The following is a 20,794-nucleotide window of genomic DNA, read 5'->3' on the forward strand; positions in this document are numbered from 1 at the left end:
TGTGGGCAAGGAAAGGATCTTTAAAAGTGGAACACGTTCCTGAGATGCAAAAGACTTTTTTGGGAATGCTGTTTTTGCATCTCTTTTTTCCCGTTTTTTTAAAAAAATTACTCTTTGACCGTTTACCTGTTTCCCTTTTTGTTTTAATTTTCTTTTTCTTGGTGGTTCTCCATACTGCCTGTCCCTTGCTGTCCATTTTTCTTCCCTGACGTCTGGTCCTCTTGCTTGATGTTCCTGTTTTTGACCCATTTTCCTCTGTCTTCTTACTGTTCCTAATGGGATGATCTCAGGACATCCGGATGAATGGAAAAAATGTGTTTGGAAGCCTCACTATAACATGATTACCTATTTGGTGATTATGTTTGGATAAAAAGATAAGATTGTTCAACTGAAGCACAGAGCAGGGGAAAGAAATAGCCCATAGATTTACTCAGTGAAAAAGCCCAAATCATAAGAAAACATATTTTAGTCTTGTCATATAAATATAAGGATTAGAACAATATTCATATGAGACTGTCATTTTATGAAATTACAGAATTTCCATGAAATAGTAAAAGTTCCTTACTTTATACTAATTTAAAAAGTGATCATCATTTCTTTAGTCATAGATGAAAATAGAGGATGTGGCACTGAATGTGTGGCTGGAAAGTCTGACTTGCTCAGTTTTCTGTGCAAGACCTTCATTATCTTCTGGCTCTGAGAAGAAAACCTACAGGTCTTGTCCCCCTTTCTTTGTACTTCTCTTCTGGTCTCACTTAGCAGTCTTCTGTGGCTCTGAAGGTCTAGGAAGCACACTGGATGGAGGGGCAAGAACTCACCCAGAAAAGCAGGCAGGGCCAGAGTGCTATCTACACTCTCTTGTGACTGTTCCCAGCCTCCCAAGGCTGGAGCTTAGGTTTGGGGTTGAGCATTACGGACCAGGTTGGCATCCAAGAGTCTCTAGGGTTTGCACAATCAGTGGATTTCATCCCCAAAATTCTATCAACTTTTTCTTGGGTGGCAATATATGTGTTAAAAGAGGGGAGATTATTTCAGATAATAAGGTTTTTATAAACAGAGAAGCTTTTAGAAACATTTTATAATGGACAATATGTTGTTTTTACTGCATGTTATTTTCTAGTAATAACAAATTATGCCATAGCATATTTCTTTTTTTTTTTTTTTTTTGCCATAGCATATTTCTAGAAGCTTCCTAGCAATGCTTTTCTAGGAAATTCAAGTCACTGAACACTTTACAAATAATTTTCTTCGCTCTAATGTATAAAAATAAAAAGGTGTTTTGTAAGTGTTTTCCTAGCTTTCTCAATTTCATAATGTTTGAGTTCTTTGCGAAAGAATGGAAAGTTGAGTGCAAATTTGGTATCCTAAGTTATAGGATAAAATGGGATTTGTCTACAAAAACAGTTGTAATCTGCATTATTGCATGAGTTAGGGCCTTTGCCAAGTGACCTTAATGTTCTTGTTTTGGAATGTGGCTTAAATATCTTATCCCCTCTTTTAATGCATTTTGAATGTATTTTTCTGGTCTTTTCCCGTAACTTATAAGCTCCTTGGGTTATGAATTTTTTTGTTTTCTTCATAGTATTTAGAATGGAGTCTTGCACACTGCAAATGCTCATAAAATATTTGTGATTTGACTTGACTCTAAATTAGAGATGTATTTAAGGGTTCCAAGAATCCAGATGATGTCTGTGCTATGTTGAGTGTACTGTCCAGGGACTACAAACTTATTGCTGACACAGCAGTACACTTTTTTTTTTTTCTAGAAATGTAATCTCCCTTATTAAATGTGCTAAATATTTTATTCATCCCATGTTCTTCTTTTCACTGGGAGTTGGGTAATGTTGATTTCCTAGACTCCCAGATTGTGTCTAATTATAGTCGTGACTCCACCCCAAAGTGTTGCTGAATTGACAGTGGACAAAGGAACCCTTCAAGAAATAGTTCTAAGAAAGGAACTTTATAGTTTTGCTCATTTTTCAGTTGCCAAGAATAACACAAAAATCGCACTAAGGGGGAAAACATCACCAGAGCACCTCGGAATGCTTCTTAGGATCAGAGGCACAATTTGATAATACAACAGTCCTCTTCCCTTTGGGCAGGTTTCATTCAGCCTTGTGAGCAGTTTGGAAAAGCTTATTTGGAGGGAAGTCATAAAAAAATAAATCCTCCATGGTTTGCAGTGTACATTAAGAGCTTTAAAAATGTTCATACCCTTTGGCCCAGAAACTTTCCTCCTAGGAATTATTACCAGGAAATATTTAGACACATGGACAGATATTTAGATGAAAAGTATTCTCATCATTGTTTATAATTGTGACAAGTTGAGGGGGGAACCTCATGTGTCCAACAATAGGTTATTGATTAAATATATTATAACCTCTTATACTGTAGAACACTGTGTAGCCCTAAAAAGTCATTGGATATGAAAAAAGTCTGTGCTCTGGGTCATCGAAGTAATGTCTGGGATTGGAACAGATCTCAAGTTTCTTGTGCTCTATATCATACTGTGTGGGGACTGAGGATGAGTTGTAGGGACAGCTGATCATTAATGGGGATTTGGATCATGAAGTACCCTTGACTGTGGTAGGGTTTGAGAGCAGGGGCTGACTGTGGTAGGGTTTGAGAGCAGGGGCTGAAAGTGATCTCAAACTAATTGAAATGACAAACTATTTCTTAGTTTTTCACTTAGTATAATTTCCTTTTTCCAGTCATGGTAAAAATACATGCTAGTAAAAATACTATATTGTAAGAAAATAGTGCTTAGGGTTATAAAAGCAATTTGGAAAAGGACGTGGCTGTTTGGAATTTGCTTTTTATGTGCATTGACTGCATTTATCTTTTCTAAGAAATCATTTTTTATTAGAAGCACTTTCTTCTTAAGCTTGGCATGAGTGTTTGCTTCATTCATATTTGTGATTCCTGTGTTCAGCAATGGCCCTTGTTTGTGAGCATTTTCTAAGCATTAGTGTTACTTAGCCCATATGTGTTCCATATTTTTACTAAAGATGGACATTTTAGTATTAAAACTTTAAGAACTCCTATGTCAGCTAAGCCTCCTAGGACATTGTGTAAAATCTCTATTTTGAGACTCAATTAAATATGTATGTTGAAAGCATTTTTCTAAACAGTCATTTTGATTCTGAAATCAATCATCATCATTCAAGTATGTGAAAATAACCAAAATTCTATCTTAACTGATAACCTGAGCACTAGATTTCTGTAAATTCTTAAGTCCCTATAGTTCTTATTTATACATGTGCAAGTTTCTTTAGGGGGAACAGTAATATTTGCTCCATTTCTGTTCCTGCTGATCCTGGACACTGAAAGATGTTGCCACATTCATTACAAGAAAAGGAAAGCCCAGCAAACAGTTTCCATTGCTTTTAAAGAAACATTTGTTTAAAGTTAAGTTTTATTCAATGCCTTCTCAAGGTGAAATCAAAAGGTCAAGGATTTACATGAATTGCTAGTATCTTTTTGGTTTTAGGTGTTCACAGAGCTTAGGCTTTCGGTGTTAGGAGTGTAAAAAGTGAGTAGTGGGGGATCCCTGGGTGGCGCAGCGGTTTGGCGCCTGCCTTTGGCCCAGGGCGCGATCCTGGAGACCCGGGATCGAGTCCCACGTCGGGCTCCCGGTGCATGGTGCCTGCTTCTCCCTCTGCCTGTGTCTCTGCCTCTCTCTCTCTCTCCATATGACTATCATAAATAAATAATAATAATAATAAATTTAAAAAAAAATTAAAAAAAAAAAGTCAGTAGTGGGACTGTCATTATAGCTGTGTACCATGGAATGCAAGGGGGTGCTCTTTACAAAGATTTTACTATAAGCTCAATGTTACAAGGTCATATCCAGTGGCCCTGGAGTGTCATTATCCTGTCTTCCCTTCTGGTCTGTCCCTCGGAGGAGCAGAATCAGGGGTGTTAGATGGAATTAGACGGTGTCAAATAGGTGCTACATAATCCAATCTCCTACAAGTCTCTCTAAAAGCCTTGTTTCACTATAAGAGCAGAAGATAAATCAAGGGATTAATAAAGTCTCCACTACATAAAAAGATAAGCAGAAGGAGTTCTAAGCATTGAGTCTAACTGCAATGGAAAGAAAGTTGCTTCAGTTTCTAGTCTTCCCCTTTCAAATATCTATTTGAAATAAAATATTTGAAAAACGAGCAAGAAGAAAGCATTAGCATTTGGGCTGAAACAGTCTTTCTTGCAAAAGTACTCTGATTTGAAGTGATCATTTTTACTTGAGAAACCAAGAGTTTCAGTGGCTTTAAAGTAGTTCTTTTTTGGGTGATGATTATGAGCACCAGAGAATAAAATTCACTGTGTATTAGGTTTGTGGTTATGTCAGGTTTGCTCTGCAGTGTTAGAATGATGCCTCATTTGGGGAAAAAAATACAGTGGGTGGTTACGACTGTTTGCCATGCTTTATTATAGAGGATTCAAATTAAAAGTAGTATTTTCACAGGAAGGAAAAATGTGCCAAATATTCCAAAATATGTTCCTACCCTTAAGGGCTGAAAATAGTAAGGAGTCATTATTGGTGGAAAGTAAGTTAGGTTATTAATTTACATATTATTCTGTATTTATGCCAGACAACTTTCTCCACTTCTTTTTTTTTGGGGGGGGAGTGATTTGGTTTACATTTAGTTCACTTACCATTCTAACAAATTTGGATATGAAAAAATTAAAGGGAGAACACTGGAAGTTATATTTGTGTTGCTGCAATTCTAGATTTTTTTTTCAATCTGAGAGGAGTTGACATCTTTCTTTTTTTTGATGAGTGAACACCAAAAAAAGAAATAAGGAAACTGATTTTGAATCAGGAAATATCTCACAATTGATTTTTCGACATACGCCAATAAATTATATGAGGTACAAATAGGATATGATGTAACAAGGTAAAAGCTAGAACTTACATAGCTAAATGAAAAACATTCACTCAAAGTACTATAATTATCTCAAGAAACAGGTTTCTATTGCTCAAATTTTTGGGTCTCTCACCTCCACAAAAGGTACTACCTTTATCTGATTAGCTCTGCTTTATCAGTAAGTTTTGGGTTTCTGATAATATTTCGTTAAATAAAGGGACCGGCTTTGCAGAGCTTATAAAAAAACCTTTGAAAACCATTTCTGATGGTTGTACAATTCTGAAAGCACCTTTGCATTGAGGAGTTCCTTTTCTGAGTAAAAGTTTACGTACACTTATTAGGAAAACTTCAGTCAGTATATAAATAAATCAAAACAAAAGTGAAATTCCATAGAAGTTTTGCTTCCTCAACAACCATTTGTTATTGAGTGCAGTGTAGGTGCTTGAGTATCCTGTTTGTTGGTGCACAGGCAGCTGTTGGGCTGGGGGTTGGGAGGGAAGGCACGTGGGCAGGGGGCTGCATTGGTTCAGTAGCCAGGTCTGAGGGCACCCCTTCCTATTTCTACACAGGCCTCTTCCTCTGTACAGAGCAACAATCAGGACAACAAGCGAGCTTCTTAGGCAACCTGGCTTTTAGAAGGTGAAATTGGAATAAATGCTCCCCAGAGTGCATGAACTGAATTGTACGTTCAGGTTACTTAGAATTTTCCTTTGTTGGCTTGTGTTCTTTACACAAGACTATTTATATCAGATAGACTTGATTGTAGTTACTTTCTATTTTCTATTTTTTTTTAAATCAAGAATTGTCTAGATTAATATTTGAGAGAAAGCTAACGGTTAATACATTGTTAAATTGTGCTCTTGCATGAAGTCAGCCTGTGACTTATCCATGAGTGGTTCTCAAACTGTGGTCCCCAGACCAGTAGCATCAATGGCATCTGAGAACTTGTTAGAAATGCAAATTCTCAGGCTCTACCGTAGGCCTACTATATGGAAAGTCTGGAGGTGAAGCCCCACAACCTGTGTTAGAATAAGTCCAGCCAGGTTAATATTGGTGCAAGACTAAGTCTGAGGACTGCTGTTCCATATAAAAACAAGGATTTAGTTTTTTTTTAAAAGTGGTATTTTTCTTCTCTCATTCTCCACTGTTTACCCCAACTCAGAAGCAGTGATGTTACTGAAGTGTAATGTCATTTATCCTAAGCGCTATGCTTTTTTTCTGTTTTCCTTTTTCTTTTTTATTTTTTTTTAAGATTTTATTTATTTATTCATGAGAAACACAGAGAGGAGAGAGAGAGGCAGAGACAGGAAGAGGAGGAGCACACTCCATGTGGGGAACCCAATGTGGGACTCGATCCTGGGTCTCCAGGATCACACCCTGGGCTGAAGGCGGCGCTAAACTGCTGAGCCACCTGGGCTGCCCTCTGTGTGTTTTTCTATCTTAAATATCATTCATTATGGTTGTTCACATAAGCCCTATGAATACCTTGTTCCTAGCACCTCCCATTTGATTACAATGGTTTATTGACATGTCTTCTGTTTTCCATGGTATCAGGAACTCCTTGAACACCTTACAGTTCTTTTTATCTCCAACACTGAGTGGAATTTATGGCATATGCAGATGCTCAACAAATATTTACGTGAAGGATGGTGTGACAAGTAACAAAAGGGTAACTTCTCCAAGATTAAGTATTACCAAAAGGCAAACTGATTTTAAAAGAAAGCTAAAATGGGTGAATGTGAATCCCCCAACTGTCAGACTGCTTACGTACTTCCTCCAAAATTGTTTCCTCCTTTGTGAAATTGGCCTAATTCCTACTTCACAGGTTCTTACAGAGTTCCTGACTCAAGGTAGCTCTGAAAAATGGTCGTTAATTTTAAAATTAGTACTTGTACATTTTTATAATCTTAGAACTTATTATCCCACCTTGAAGTCATACTATATATATATTTTTTACCTTTTTTTTAAAAAAAGATTTATTTATTTTAGAGAGAGAGAGCATGAATGGGAGGGGCAGAGGGAGAGGGGGAGAGAGTCATGCTGGTCACATGACTTTCTCAGGCAGCGCTGTTGGCAAGGCCATCTTGTACGAGCCACTTTGTACCATTTGATGCCAAGGACTTTTTGATGTGGCCTGAAAAAAAATAATGTTAAGCTTTTATGTTGTTTTGCTTTTAAAAAAAAATCAAATCAGTTATCCCATTTTTGAACTTTCACCTCATCTACAACTTAGCTTTGGGATCGGATGGCATGGGAGGTGAGGATGAGGTGAAGATCAGTATAGGCACCTCGGATGCAATGCAGTCAGGAGGGTTTTTTCAGTTCATTACTTCCTAATAAGCATAGCTTTTGCAACCCAGCCTTATTAGAATCACTGCTTTGAAAGATCCGGTTAAAGATGTCCCTTCAGACAAATCCTGAGGCTCTGAATGTTTGACTGTGTGCAGGGCTGTTTGCCAGCTCAGGTTCACTCACTATCTACAGCAATGAAAGACTCATGACTTAGGCACATTTTTATAATGGGATATAGATGTTTGAGTCTCAGCTGCCAGTGTAAGGTTTTATTCTCTTTATTCAGGTTCCTATCAAGGATTGTCTGGGGAAAAGAACCTTAAAAGATCATCTAGATTTTATTTTATTTTATTTTTTTTATTTTTTATTTTTTTTAGATCATCTAGATTTTAAAAGCTCTTATATATGTTCTATTTTGACAGGGTATTTTTTTTAAAGGGGTTGTTTAGGAAGGAAGATAATAAAAAGAAAACAGTATCAAACAGAGATATTAGTAGATCTGCCATTGCACAGAAACCAATATTAAAGTAGACCTGGCCTGATTCTCTCTAAGCAGGGTGGGTCAGGAAGGATGCCATCGTGACAAAGGTTTAAAGGCCATCATTGACTAAGTTATTTAGACATGAGTTATCTTGGTAATTTTATCTGTATGCAAATATTTTCTCATTCAGGAGTTCTGCTTCTTTCCTGGAGACTACCACGAGGCAGATTGACTTTGCACATGAAACCAAGCATCCTCTGGCTGCTAGGCAATGTGCTGCATCTGGTGCCTTCAGTGTCTAAGTGTATTTTCAAAGATTGGCTAGAAAGAGTATCTGAGAAGCATCTTCTGAAGAGAGAGCTGGTGGTTCCCCAAATATCTCTGATGAAGAATTTTGAACTTTGGTGACTTTATTTTTCCCCTATCTTTTGCCATGTAAGTAAACTGTACCCATTCATCTAGGTGAAATACTTCATCGGAGGTTAACCTGAGACAAAGTCTGAAACAATAAAGTGTATCAAAGAAAAACTTGGGACCAGGACCATCGGAGTGTGGCCCCGCACACTCACTGCGGTCATTTTGCCCTTCTGGGCTAATCTCCATTTCTACAGCCTTTGATTATTCTCTGTATCAGTTCTTGATAAATACTAGACCCTAGAGGAAATTCAGATTATCTTGGATTAACCACATGCATTCAGAGGAACTAATGAGCAAAAAGTACTCCTTATTTCTTGCAGAATATCCAAGTTCCAGAGAAAGAAGTCTTCCAGGACTCTTAAGGTCAAATCCCTTTCAAGATTTAAAGGCCACTGGTTACAGAGCTCTAAAGCAACAGATAGTTACACTGCTTCAAAAATAACTATTTAAGGAATTCAACTAAAGTCATTCCTAAAGAAAAAAAAAATTAATAAACACTTGGAATGAAAGAGACCTCAAAGTGAAATTAAATAATAAAAATAAAAGTTGATATTCAGCTTCTTTCTTAAATCATAATGCAAGTGAATTTGAAAAAGCTGATTAAACTCAATGTAATTGAGAAGGAAAACTTAATGTTATCATGATTGTGCATGATCTTCAGCAAAAGCTGAAAAGTAGAAAAGCAAGATGAAGGGGAAAAATGTGAATCAAATGTATTTCTGTAACAACTTTATTTTAGTAGTGTTGGTCTGTGTATGGTACAGTGTAAACATGCACACACGTGTGCGTGCACACACCACAAATAGTTGCACGTCACTCAACAGAAAACCAGACTACTTGTGGGCCAGTTTTGGATTTGTGGATCTAGCCTAACACAGGTTCCTGTTGGCAGCCCTCAGGTAACCTCTAAATCCTCACATGGATTTCAAGTTCCTGACAGTTCTGGGTCAGTGGGTTCCACCATTGTCAGAGCTAACGTTGGTCCCCACTGGGACAGAATCAAATTTGTAATGTTGCCTGGATTTGATTCTCTCTCTAGTCCATAGTCTACACAGTAATGAACTAGGGTCAGATCATATTTCCTAAAGTTTGCTCAAGCTAAACTTGTGCCTCTGGGATTTGGTGTATCCAGTAGTGTTCTAGGTGGGCTGATCTCTTCTTCATAATGCTTGTTGTATCCTTTGTTCCCCCTAAAATCAGTTCACAGCTAGGCTATTGCTAAAAGAACTTCCTAGGTTTAGGCTTCTTCCTCTGAGCTATTTTATGTAGCCATCAGATTAGTATTCTTAACATACTGCTTCTTGACAGTTCATCTCCAGCTTAAAAATCTTTGCTGGCTACCCATATAAATAATAAAGGCAGACTCCCTAGCCAGGCACTTGAAGCTGTCTGCCTCCAGCTTGCCTCTTCAACCCTGTTTCATACTCATCCACTGAGAGTCCTCAGGGCCAACTCCAGCATGTGATAGGTGATGAATGTCCTCATGGGTGGCCATCATGTTGACAGAGAGAACAGTCAAATAATTGACATGGATAGACAGTGGGATGTGTGAAGTAGGAAAGGCCTGTCTGTGGGTGGTTTCTTCCTCTCCACAAGGGCTCTCTACTCCCTTTTCAGGTTTTTTTTTTTTAACTTCCACTGTTTCCGCTAGAAAGGGCCAATGGGCATCTAGAAGTATAGGCACTAGCTCTTTGACCACATCAAGTTGTGAGGTCCTTTGGTGTCATGTGACTCTTAAACCACCACCTACATCTGTAAAATGAGGGGTTTGGTGTAATCTTGCCTTCGCGATGGATCTGTTTCCTTTTCTACCCTGAGTGCTCTGAAGGCTTCTGTCTGGAGTTGTGCTGTCCACTATGGTAACCCTTAACCACAGGTGGCTGTTGAGCATTTGAAATGGCCATTAGGTGAGCTGGAAGTATAAAGTACACACCAGATTTTGAAGATTCTGTATTAGAAAATTATAAAATGTTTTGATTTGTATTTTGATTTCATAGTGAAATAGTAAATTATAGATATAATGAATTAAATGTGTGATCAAAATTAATTTCACCTGTTTCTTTTTGTTTTCTAATGTGGCTTCTTAGTATTTTCAAGTTATATATGGGGTTCACAAACGTTTCTGTCAGCCAGTGCTGGTCTAGAAACTCAATTTCTTACATAATGAAAAATTTGTTTACCTGCTTTTTAATTGTTAAAGCACATTGAACTTTCAAGAAGTATGAAATGATCAGTGTTACCAAACCAGTCAGAACAAAGAGATATATAAGTAGTGTCATGTTATTCTCCCAGTCTTATAGGCAAACGTGTAATTTCTGTAGGTGAAGTATGAGGCTAACTTGAAGATGCTTCATTATTCTTCATGAGCGGTTGGGGCTGGGACTGAAAACGGAGCATTTCCAGGTTGGCACAAGGGAGGTGTTCTCCACGGTCAAATCCTGTCATTCCTGCCTTGCCTTTTTATTCCTGGACTCTGCGATTTCATCCTTTAACGTGGTAATAGCCATGTGGACAGCATTTGGGCAGTGGAGATGTTTGCAGGAGAGTTGCATGACTTTGGAAGTGCGTCAAGTGTGGAGAATGTGTTGGCTTTGACCCAGGGGTATGATTTGTGGGCAGCTTTGAAAATTCATTCTATTTTTCAAGTCCCTTAAGTCACATAGGTTCCCTGTGTGTTTCAGATCACATAAACAATTTCTCCTCTGGCCTCATGCTAACACATAGGATGTGTCTGTTTAAAGGGAGTTCTGTAAATGCACCGAGGGCTCCCAGTGAGCTGGCAAGACACTGCTGCTCTGCCAGAGTCCTTACTGTGATGAGACAGGGAATAATCAGTGTTTCCCCGCAGCGCCCACAGTGAAAGTCCCATGCTTGGTAGTGAACACGAGAATGGCCACATAGTCTTTGTAGATTATATCTCTACTCTGCATAAAGGCAGGGAATAATTTGCAAATATGGTCACATTTTCAAAATGAAAGCATTTCTTTTACAGTTGTGTATAAATAGTTGAATTCTTTATTAATTGCCTATTAAGTTCAACACACCACGACACAGCAGTGTACATTTTGGAGAAGCAGTAAATATGTATGTACGTTCTGATTTCTAACTAAATATTGTGCTTCTGGACAGCTACCTCTGCACTGATGAACCACAGGCTTCATCTCTGGTATTTGGACCTAGGAGATGGTTTTAGACTAAGAAAAGTTACAACCCCTTTTCCTTGGTGTGAGGAAATGAACAATGCTGCTGCCAGTTTGTCTTTTTTTTTTCCTCTGCTTTCTAGTATGAATATTTTAATTTTGACACCATCTGTGAATTGCAGTAACATGGATTTTATGCTCCGGTAGGGTTTATATGAATGGTTCTGAAATCTCTCTTGAGCACAACAGGCCAAGTGGTTGGACAGGGCTGGAGATGGGAGGTGTGGGGAGTCCAGTGAGGCTGAAAGGAGACAGGGAGTGGATCAGATCTACTGAAGACTCCTGAGCATGCTGATAACTTCATCTCTTCATGTGGGGTAACATTTAAGAATTTTAAGGTGAACACAGAGGTGGTAATGGTGTGGTGGACTTGACAGTTGTGAATTGTCATACACTTCTATGATAGCCAAGTAGAAGATGAGTTTGAAGGGCCAGAGATGTGTAGGCAGATTAGAAGGCTGTTCTGGTAATCAAAGTAAGACATCAAGAAAGCTTGGGCTAGCCAGAGACCTGGAAGAAAGAAGGAGTATGATCTAAGAGATATGTAAAAGGATGAGGTGATAGGATTTAGATCTATGGTGTGAAGGAGATGTGCAAATCTAGAAACTTTTCCCAGTGTCTAGCCAGAAAAGGGAGAGGACTGAGATTGTAGGCTCACTGGGCAAAAGGAGGCAAAGCGGGTTGGAAGGGTGTTCTGTTTGGAGTCTGAGAGGCAGAGTATAGACACAGCAAGATGATGGTGGTGTGGAAATGCATCATGAGACAGTGGTAGGTTTGTTTGCTTTAGAAAAAATTTGCTTGATGACAAATCTCTTGGAACCTGCAAAACACCCATTGTAAGAAAAATATTATACAGGAAATGGCAACTACAAAAAGCTGCTCAGACAGTAAGGTACAGGTGAATCTGCTCAGAATAGGAAAGTGTTCTCATTGGAGTAGGTGATGATGGAGGGAGTGGGTCAGTGGGTGAGAGGGTGGTAATTCTCATCCATCAGACCTCTATTAACCTGGAGACAAAGAGTCTGGGAAATTCCTGATTGCCTTTCAAGATGTATCCAGGGCCCCCTTTTCTAAAAGTCTTTTGAGCCATGTCTATGCTTCCGGCTGAGGGGGACAGCTGGCCTAGCTCTCTCCTCTGGGCTGCGGGTGTTCTTTGTATTTCCAGGTCTGTGTTTTTGCTTACGACCTGTATGGTCTTTGCCAGGAGTAGTGGTTTTTTTGAGAGGTAGACATATGTAATCTCCATTTTGTTTTACCTTCGACACATGGGGTATATCAGGTATATCTAGTCCATAGTAGTGTTCAGTGGATGCTCACCAAGTAAATGCAGGAGATTTATTTATACACAGGGTGCTGAAGTAGAAAGTGTAATAGTCTGTACAGAAGAGAGGGGACCTAGGTTATGACACCAATTCTGCAATTGGTTTTTTGACCTTGAGCAAGCTAGTTAATATTGCTGGACCTTGGGCTTCCTTATAGGCAAAGGCGATTGAACAGGAATCTAGGAAATCCATGAATGGTCTTCAAGAGGTCCCTGGATTTCTTGAGATGAAATGCAGAATTGTGTATACTTACATATGTGTGTATTTATATATATATATATATATATATATATATATATATATAAAGGTCCTCTCTTTTCCTTCGGAAAAGGCCTAGGACTTTCAACACACCTTCAAAAGGGAACTGTGGCCTTAAAATAATCAAGAACCACTGAATAAAATGTGGTGGCTTTAAAATTTCTATATATGGACCAAGGTAGCCTTATGGCTGGGTGTGAGGTTTAGCTAAAGGATTTGTCTTGAAATTGCTATTATATGACAGTTCATTTATGTAGATTTTTATATTTATTCAAGACAGCTATGGAAGTGATAGAGATTGTAGGGAAACATATGCTAAAGCTTCTCTGAGCCCATTCCTTTGTACTGTCATTTCTTAGAGTTTTTAAAATTCTGTGTGAACTGTATAGATTGTGGTTCTTATTATGTGTTATCTTCAGGAGTTGACCAGGCATGGGACTTGTTTTTTTTTTTTTTTTTAGTTTGCTTTAGCAAGGTCAAGTGTGATTGTTTTGGACTTTTAGGAATACTTCCCCCCCCCCCCCAAAAAAAAGGAATACTTCCATATGACAGGAGTTTTTGTTTTTGTTTTCTGAATATTTACATGGAAAATTACCTACAGGAAGAGCAGAGAATGAATAAATAAGGAAAAATGTTTGCCATTCACAATCTTCATTTTCTTTAACATAATCCTATAATTAGATAAGCTTAGCAACTGTTGATAAGTATCAGCAAACACTGGCCATCATGTGCTTAAACAGAGGTACAACCTAACTTTAATAGATGTATGCACAGTCATTGGAAAGCTTTGTTTTATATCTGGTGCTAACTTGAGGTAGACCTCTCACATTTTATTTCCTGAAGTGATTTGCAAAGACCAAATCTTACTTTTTCAACAAGGATGGTGACTGCAATGGCATTAGGAATTAGCACTAGAAAGATGGGACATTCTTTTATATGCATTTTATAGATAAAGATAAATAGGTAAAGTACCTAAAGCATAGACCATCTCCTTAACTCCTGTGGTTATCCAGCTAATGAGAGGTGGAGCTGAGATTTGAACCCAGAAAATCTGAGTCTTAAGCTTATGCTCCTAACTAGTCCAGTATAAGATTTTCCTAAGGGGAGGTTCTTTTTTTTCTTTAGAGCTTTTACTTTTGAAGTTTTGAAACAATAAGTATAGAATAATTCTTGCTTTTATAATCATTATCAAGGCCTGCACAAATTATACGTAATTTAGACCCATTTAACCTCTGTAGTTACTCTTTTGAGGAATGCGAGTTCATTTCTCATGGTTCATAATCTTCTTGATACAGAAATCTTGTTTAGTGCATTTTATCTGGCTATACTCCTTTGCTTTGTCCATAGGGGAGGTGCTAGGGACATTTTCTAGCAATGAACGGTATTCAAAGCAACAACCAGGTGTTTTAGGAAAGATCTCAAATGTGCTGCTAGAAATGACACTAAGCTGCAGTATATCTTAATGGGGTAGTTTACTGTGTGAAATTAAAATTGCAAAGAAAATTAGATAACGAATTCTGTTGATTTCCTAGGAGACTTCAGGTAAAATATATTGTTAGTCTGATAATTACCATCTGTTTGAGTTTAGAATTAGGCTTCTTCACCAGGGAGTCTAGTGTCTGGGGTGCCTGGGTAATACCAGGTCTTTTGGGCTGCCTCTGGGTTGCACCTGATGGAGTCCAGAAGCTTGTGCTTCTGTCTGAATTACTCAGTCCGTCACTCCCAGGCCACATTGGAGTTATGTCCTTGGGGCTGTGGTTGTTCCTCCATGACCACACAGGGCACTTGCTCTGAGCCTGCAAGAGCCATGATGTGGCATTCCTGCCTTATCTTCAGCTGCTGGATGCTAACTTCAAGAAAGCATTGCAGCACCACAGTATGAACTACTAAGCTTCTCTTGCACTTACGATTCAAGCCTACAGCCCCCAGATTGCCTTGCAGAGCCCACCTCCCTATAAGGGTCACTTCTCAAGGAACTTCTACTGAATTCAGCTCCCTGTTCATGAATCTTAATGATAGCCTTTCCATTGGATCAGGGAGAGGACTGAGAGGTAAATCTTCACGATAGAGAACTCAAGGAGATAAATCCACAATTAATTAGCACTTTTTGGCATACCTGTGTGCTGATCCCTATGGTTCTCTGCTGTTACTGTCTATGGCCATGGCTTCCTTAACTCAGGAACTTTGAAGTAGCTGTAACATACTGCTTCTGCATGGATGACTTGTTTTAATTACAAATTACATTATCAACAGCACGAATGCTGGATATGCAGAAAGTAGGAATTTTCTAGAAGATTCCATGAAGAGAATGGTTAACGTGGGTAGCTTTATTAGTGTAGAGTTCTCTTTTGGGAAAATTTTTTTCTCTTTTTGGCTTTTCAACCGACTAATGGGGATGGTGAAAATAAAATAAAGAGCTCAAACTATATTGTAACCACCATTGGAGGAAAATTTGATAAGGGGGTATTGTCACTATGTATAGTGTTTCTAGATTTGAGGAGATAGGTAATTCTTTCTCATATTTAATATTTAATTTTCATAATGGTCTCCTTCTTCAATTATTCATTCATTCCCTGCTTGTGCCAGGCTAAGCTCTTTACATATCTTTACACATATTATCCCCAGTCCTCACAACAGTTTTGAACGGTAAGTATTATTCATTGGAGCAACAAATATTTTTGTGTTAAGTGGTTGTTATGACTCTGCCTGTGAGCTAGGTGCTAAGAAAGAACAGTGGAGAGAAACAGTTGGAGTTACTTAATGTTAAGGTGTTCCTCATTGTTGGATGGGAAAGACAGTAAATAGGTCAGTAGGATGCCTTGTTATATTCGTAATACACTCCTTAGGGGAGTATAAATTTGTAAAAAGTTTCAAAGAGCAGTGGTCATACTTTGGACCTCTTCATCCCATCTGAGAATCTTTCCTATTGTATCTAGAAATAACCTAGATACAATTGAAAAGATAATTGACAAGGATGGTAATTTTCATCATTGTTCTCGTAGCAAAATGTTGAAAAAGCTCATTGGCTGGAGAATAGTTAAATCATTATGTTATTTGCATACACTGAAATGTTGTACAACATTAAGGTGAATGAAGTAGATCTGAATGTGTTGACAACAACTGTCTGGGATATATTGTTAGGTGACAGACTCACGTTTTAGAAAAATCTGTATGATAGGAACATGTTACCTAAAAAAACAATCATGAAGAAAAGTGAACAAATGTATGCAAGAGTCACACCAGATTTTTAGCTCGGATCTCCATTAGGCAGAAGGTGTGTGTATGGTGGGGACAACTTTTGTGTATTATTACTATGTTATTTTAATTTAACAAAATAAACATGAGTCCTTTTCAGATATTTTAAACAGCAAATAAATTTTTAAATAAGTTGATGGCTACTAGGGCAGAGTTATGTCCTAACAGGAACACAAAGGACCTAGACTGGAGTGGGAGATGTCAGAGAAGGCTCTGGTGGAGGGGAATGGCCTGTCAGAATTCAGATTGTACATGGTCAGCCACGCAGAGGGACAGAGAGAGAAAGAGAGCATCCTGCTCAGGAGCATCCCAGTAGGTGGCATTGGAGCTGGCCACATCCATGCTTTATTTAAAGGTTTGCACTGGTCATCCTGGGTTCTTCACTTTGCCTTTACGGCGCATCAGCCACTGTGCCTAAGTACTTCTCACAATTCCACTTCTCCTCTATCTCTGCTGCTGCTGGCATAGACTTCTCATTTCTCAACTGGAAGATTCAGAAAACCCCCTGGTTTTCTTGTCTGGCCCCTTGTCTATACACCATGCCCTCTACTCCCATCTATCCTTCAATGTGCTGAATGATCTTTTAAAAAACACACTTTTGACCTGGGTATGTTCCTTTTAAAACTCTGTCAATGATCCTCCATAGATCCTGGGATCTAATCCCCCCTTCTAAACTTTTTTTTTTTTTTAATTTATGATAGGCACACAGTGAGAGAGAGAGAGAGAGAGACAGAGACACAGGCAGAGGGAGAAGCAGGCTCCATGCACCGGGAGCCCGACGTGGGACTCGATCCCCGGTCTCCAGGATCGCGCCCTGGGCCAAAGGCTGGCGCTAAACCACTGCACCACCCAGGGATCCCCTAATCCCCCCTTCTAAAGCAAGCGTACCCAGCCCTACTTACCTCTTAACACTTTCCTTCCAAAGTAACTGTCATTTATATTATCTGGAAATATTTTCATTTTTTACAAATGCCACTCTTCCTTATTAAACAAGGGGTAGATGTAGGTAAAATATCTGTAATATGGATTTAGTAGTTGGTTGTTGGCCTGCTAACTTGCAAATGTCCTGAATAGTTACCTCTTTGTAAGAGTTCATGTCTGTAATTTCAAATTATGCTGACGTAACAATTTAGAAATTAATACATTTCAGGGAAAATAGTCTTTTACTGTCCTTGGGGATATTTTCTTTTGTAAATATTCTTGAATGCATGTCTCTCATGTCTGGAGAATCTGGCATTAATTTGTGTATTTGTCTATTCCAAATCCGGATATGCTCCACCTTTATAGAATACACACTGTTCTAAAAACACTACATTGACTAAACAGACTTATTTGCTTTGGCTAAACTTAGAGTTAATGGATGTACAATTGGATAGACACAAAACTGAGAGATTGTCCTGAGTCACTTTAAGACATGCTACGCATTATTCTTCCATCCTTTTCATCCACTGAATCTGACCTTCATTATTTTTCTATTACTGAATGGTAATAAGTAATGGTTTTAAATAAATAATAGGAACTGGTTTCATCTTGTTGAATTTCAGAAATGTTTGTACTTCATAAGACACATTTAATGTAGGACCAAAGTGATATACTATCTTCTAGCTCCCTCTGGTGGATAATTTATTATACCAAAAAAATCAAACTGCAGTCTTGAATGGGGATGGGTAGTGAATAGTTCTGATTGTTGCTGGGAAAAGGAATGCAAAATACATTCTTACCTTTATATATATCCTAGTTATTATAGATAATATACCCAAGAATAAACCATATTTCTGTTAAAATATAAAATAGCAGTAAAATACAGCATAGTAGTAAATTACATCATACTAATGTTATTGCTGTTTTTCTTCTGAGTAACGGCAATGCTGGGACCATTGGGCAAAATAGAATCAGATTTTCCCCCACAGCTTTAACACAGTGCCCATCCGGATAAGGCTAATGCTGAAATACAACAGTATCTTTAATTCATGAGTCTAAGTACTACACAGATTATTCCAGAATCTTCCAAAGCTGGACATTTCTCTCAGTAATGCATAATTTTGGAATTTTAGTAAATAGTTATTTTTATTTTGAATCAATTTATATTGATAAACTTATTTATTCATTCATGATCTTCTAAATTTACAGACTCACTGAAGATACTTTTATTTTTAGTATGGGGAATTAATTGATATCTAGTTTTATCTAGGTGGTTGTATCTTGCTTTCAGTTCAAATGTTCCACAAGGTTAAACCAGGAAGAAATTGTGTAGTCTTTCAATTAAATTTTATTTGTATATAATGATAATTTTATGTAATGAAAGTTTACATTTATTGAGTTAAGCATTATCTCATTTAATTTTTTCAGTAACTCCATGAGGCTGGTAGTTAGTTTTTGTTATCCACATTTTATAGAGGCTAGTAAAAGTGAGCTTAGCTGAAATCTGATGAGCCAAAGCTCAACCACATATCCTTGCTCCAGAGCTGTATGTTTATAACTTAAGCAATAATACTATCTCCTGAAGTAGGCAAGAGATAGGTGAGTATGAGGCTAATACTTGTATGAGACTTCTGTGGAGTGCTGAAGACCTCGCTATTATGTTTCTGTGTTTCAACTGAATTCTTCAGTTCATCTCAGCTCAGAGGGAGATTTTTGCATCCCGCCCCCCCCCCCTTGTTCTGAATAGGCCTTATAGAAGAACCTCTTTAACTTTTGTTTAGTTTTGAGAGTTAGGACAAACCAAATCGGTTACCGGAAAAACAGGCTTCATGAGAAAAGTATATTTTAGTTCTTAGGGTTCCTCACTGAGTCTTTGAGAGAGATGAACTTAGGTCCAAAGTGGTAAGGAACCGGGGTGCCTGGGTAGCTCAGTGGTTGAGTGTCTGCCTTTGGCTCGGGTCGTGATCCCGGGGTCCTGGGGTCGAGTTCCTAATAGGGCTTCCCACAGGGAGCCTATTTCTCCTTCTGCCTGTCTCTGCTTCTATCTGTGTCTCTCATGAATAAAGAATGAAGAAATAAAATCTTTAAAGATAAATAAAAATAAAAGTGGTAAAGGAGGGTAAAATCCTTAGGTTTAAAGGCTAAAACTATAGCAGGGCTTAGGTACTGAAGTCTTCATAAGTAATCTTTAAGTTATGTACAGGTAAGCAAGGGTTAAGGAAGTTCTTTTTCTGCAAATACTCAGAATTATAATAAGGTAATTTTCTTAAAGTTGGCAATAACCAAGAATAGCTATCATTTAAATAAGTAATACTTAAATACGTGTATTATATTTTTAATTTTAATAATTGAGATGATTAATAAGCTACTAAACTGATGTTTAGTAATCTGTGTGGAGTTACAAAGTTAACGAAGGGACATGATTATAAATAATCCAGGTGGTTATAATTCTCAGAAACAGCTCTTCCTTTTCTGTATTTTGTGTTGGTGTCCTCAAATTTAGGTTTCTGCTGCCATTTTTCTGTTAGGTTATAAAACCATTTTCAAAAAACATTCTTATCTTAAACACATGTCCAATTAACACTTTTTCTTTTTTCTTAGGTTATAGAAACACTGTCACGACTTTCTCGCACACCGATAGCGTTGGCCACAGGAATCAGGTAAGCTCATTTCTCTGTGGTTCATGTGTTCCATTCCTTCAATGTAGTGGTTACTTATTGAATGGTTACTGTTAGTAAAAACACTTTGCGTGCAGGGACCGTGTCTCATTCATGCATGTACAGTGGCTGATGTATAAGTGCCTAATACGCATTTGAAATTAATAGAGCAAGTAAGAACCTTATTTGTAGAGTTGAATAAGATACATTGGCTAAACATCATTCTCAGTTCAGCACTGACTTACTGAATAAGTCACTTTGTTTTCTTAACTTCCTCCAGCATTTCATTTCATTACATATGACTCATCAAAAAACCACAGATGCTCAAGTAAATACTTGAAAAGCTGTTGTACATTTATTTCCTATAGTCCATAACAATACCTCACAACTTTAGGAGTTTAAAAAGTAATCAAGCAAGTATAAAATGTATACAAGGCTGTGTGTTGAAGGATTAGTACTAAATGAAGTAAATTGAGTAAGTAATTATGACATGGAAGTAAACTTGGAAGTAAATTGAGTAAGTTAATTATGACATCTCCATGCTGTGGAGTATTATGCAGTCAGTAAGCACGGAAATAAATGTAGACACGTATGTTTTGTTGGGCTTTTTCTCTTGAACATACTACATACTCAGAAGTTTGTATTTTAGTAACATTAGAAAAACAGAGCAACAGTTTCAGTAGCCATACAGCTAGGCTGCCTGGAAATTGAATGGATTTTGTTGTTTGTCTGGTTTCTTCAGGGCTCCATACTTCAGTCTCCAGCCATTATGGAGTTCTGTGATGCCATGTCTCTCCCTCTGTTGCTTCCATTTTTCTGTGTCCAGCTTACATTCAGATTTTAAGGGAGAAGACATAAGCACATGTTACAGGGCTGATTGGCTGTGTTCAGGCAGCCCATTCTTGGATATACAGCACAGTGACCCCAGGGAGGATACCCTGCAGATCAGTTCTTGGAAATGGGCTATGAATTTGGCAGCTTTCTACAGAAGTAATCTCAAGGCTGGATATGTGTCCAGCACCTTGTAATTTGCTCTACATGATTCATCTTTCCATATTAGTATATATTTTATGCCATTACATGTAAACCACAAATTTTGAAATAGCTGGATTCTATTTTT

The 20,794-nt window shown here is 38.0% G+C and overlaps 1 protein-coding gene across 2 annotated transcripts in view; it reads left to right on the forward strand.

Moving 5' to 3' along the window:
• The window catches only part of VAV3 (vav guanine nucleotide exchange factor 3), a 359,756-nt gene that overhangs the window by 137,027 nt on the left and 201,935 nt on the right, over nucleotides 1–20,794 (forward strand). For both annotated transcript variants that reach the window (XM_041747830.1, XM_041747829.1), the window contains exon 3: nucleotides 19,619–19,677. In XM_041747830.1, coding sequence (XP_041603764.1) covers nucleotides 19,619–19,677 — 59 coding nt within the window. The remainder of the gene's footprint in view (nucleotides 1–19,618; nucleotides 19,678–20,794) is intronic.

This window comes from Vulpes lagopus, chromosome 3, assembly GCF_018345385.1.
Source record: "Vulpes lagopus strain Blue_001 chromosome 3, ASM1834538v1, whole genome shotgun sequence".
NCBI classification, from domain to species: domain Eukaryota; kingdom Metazoa; phylum Chordata; class Mammalia; order Carnivora; family Canidae; genus Vulpes; species Vulpes lagopus.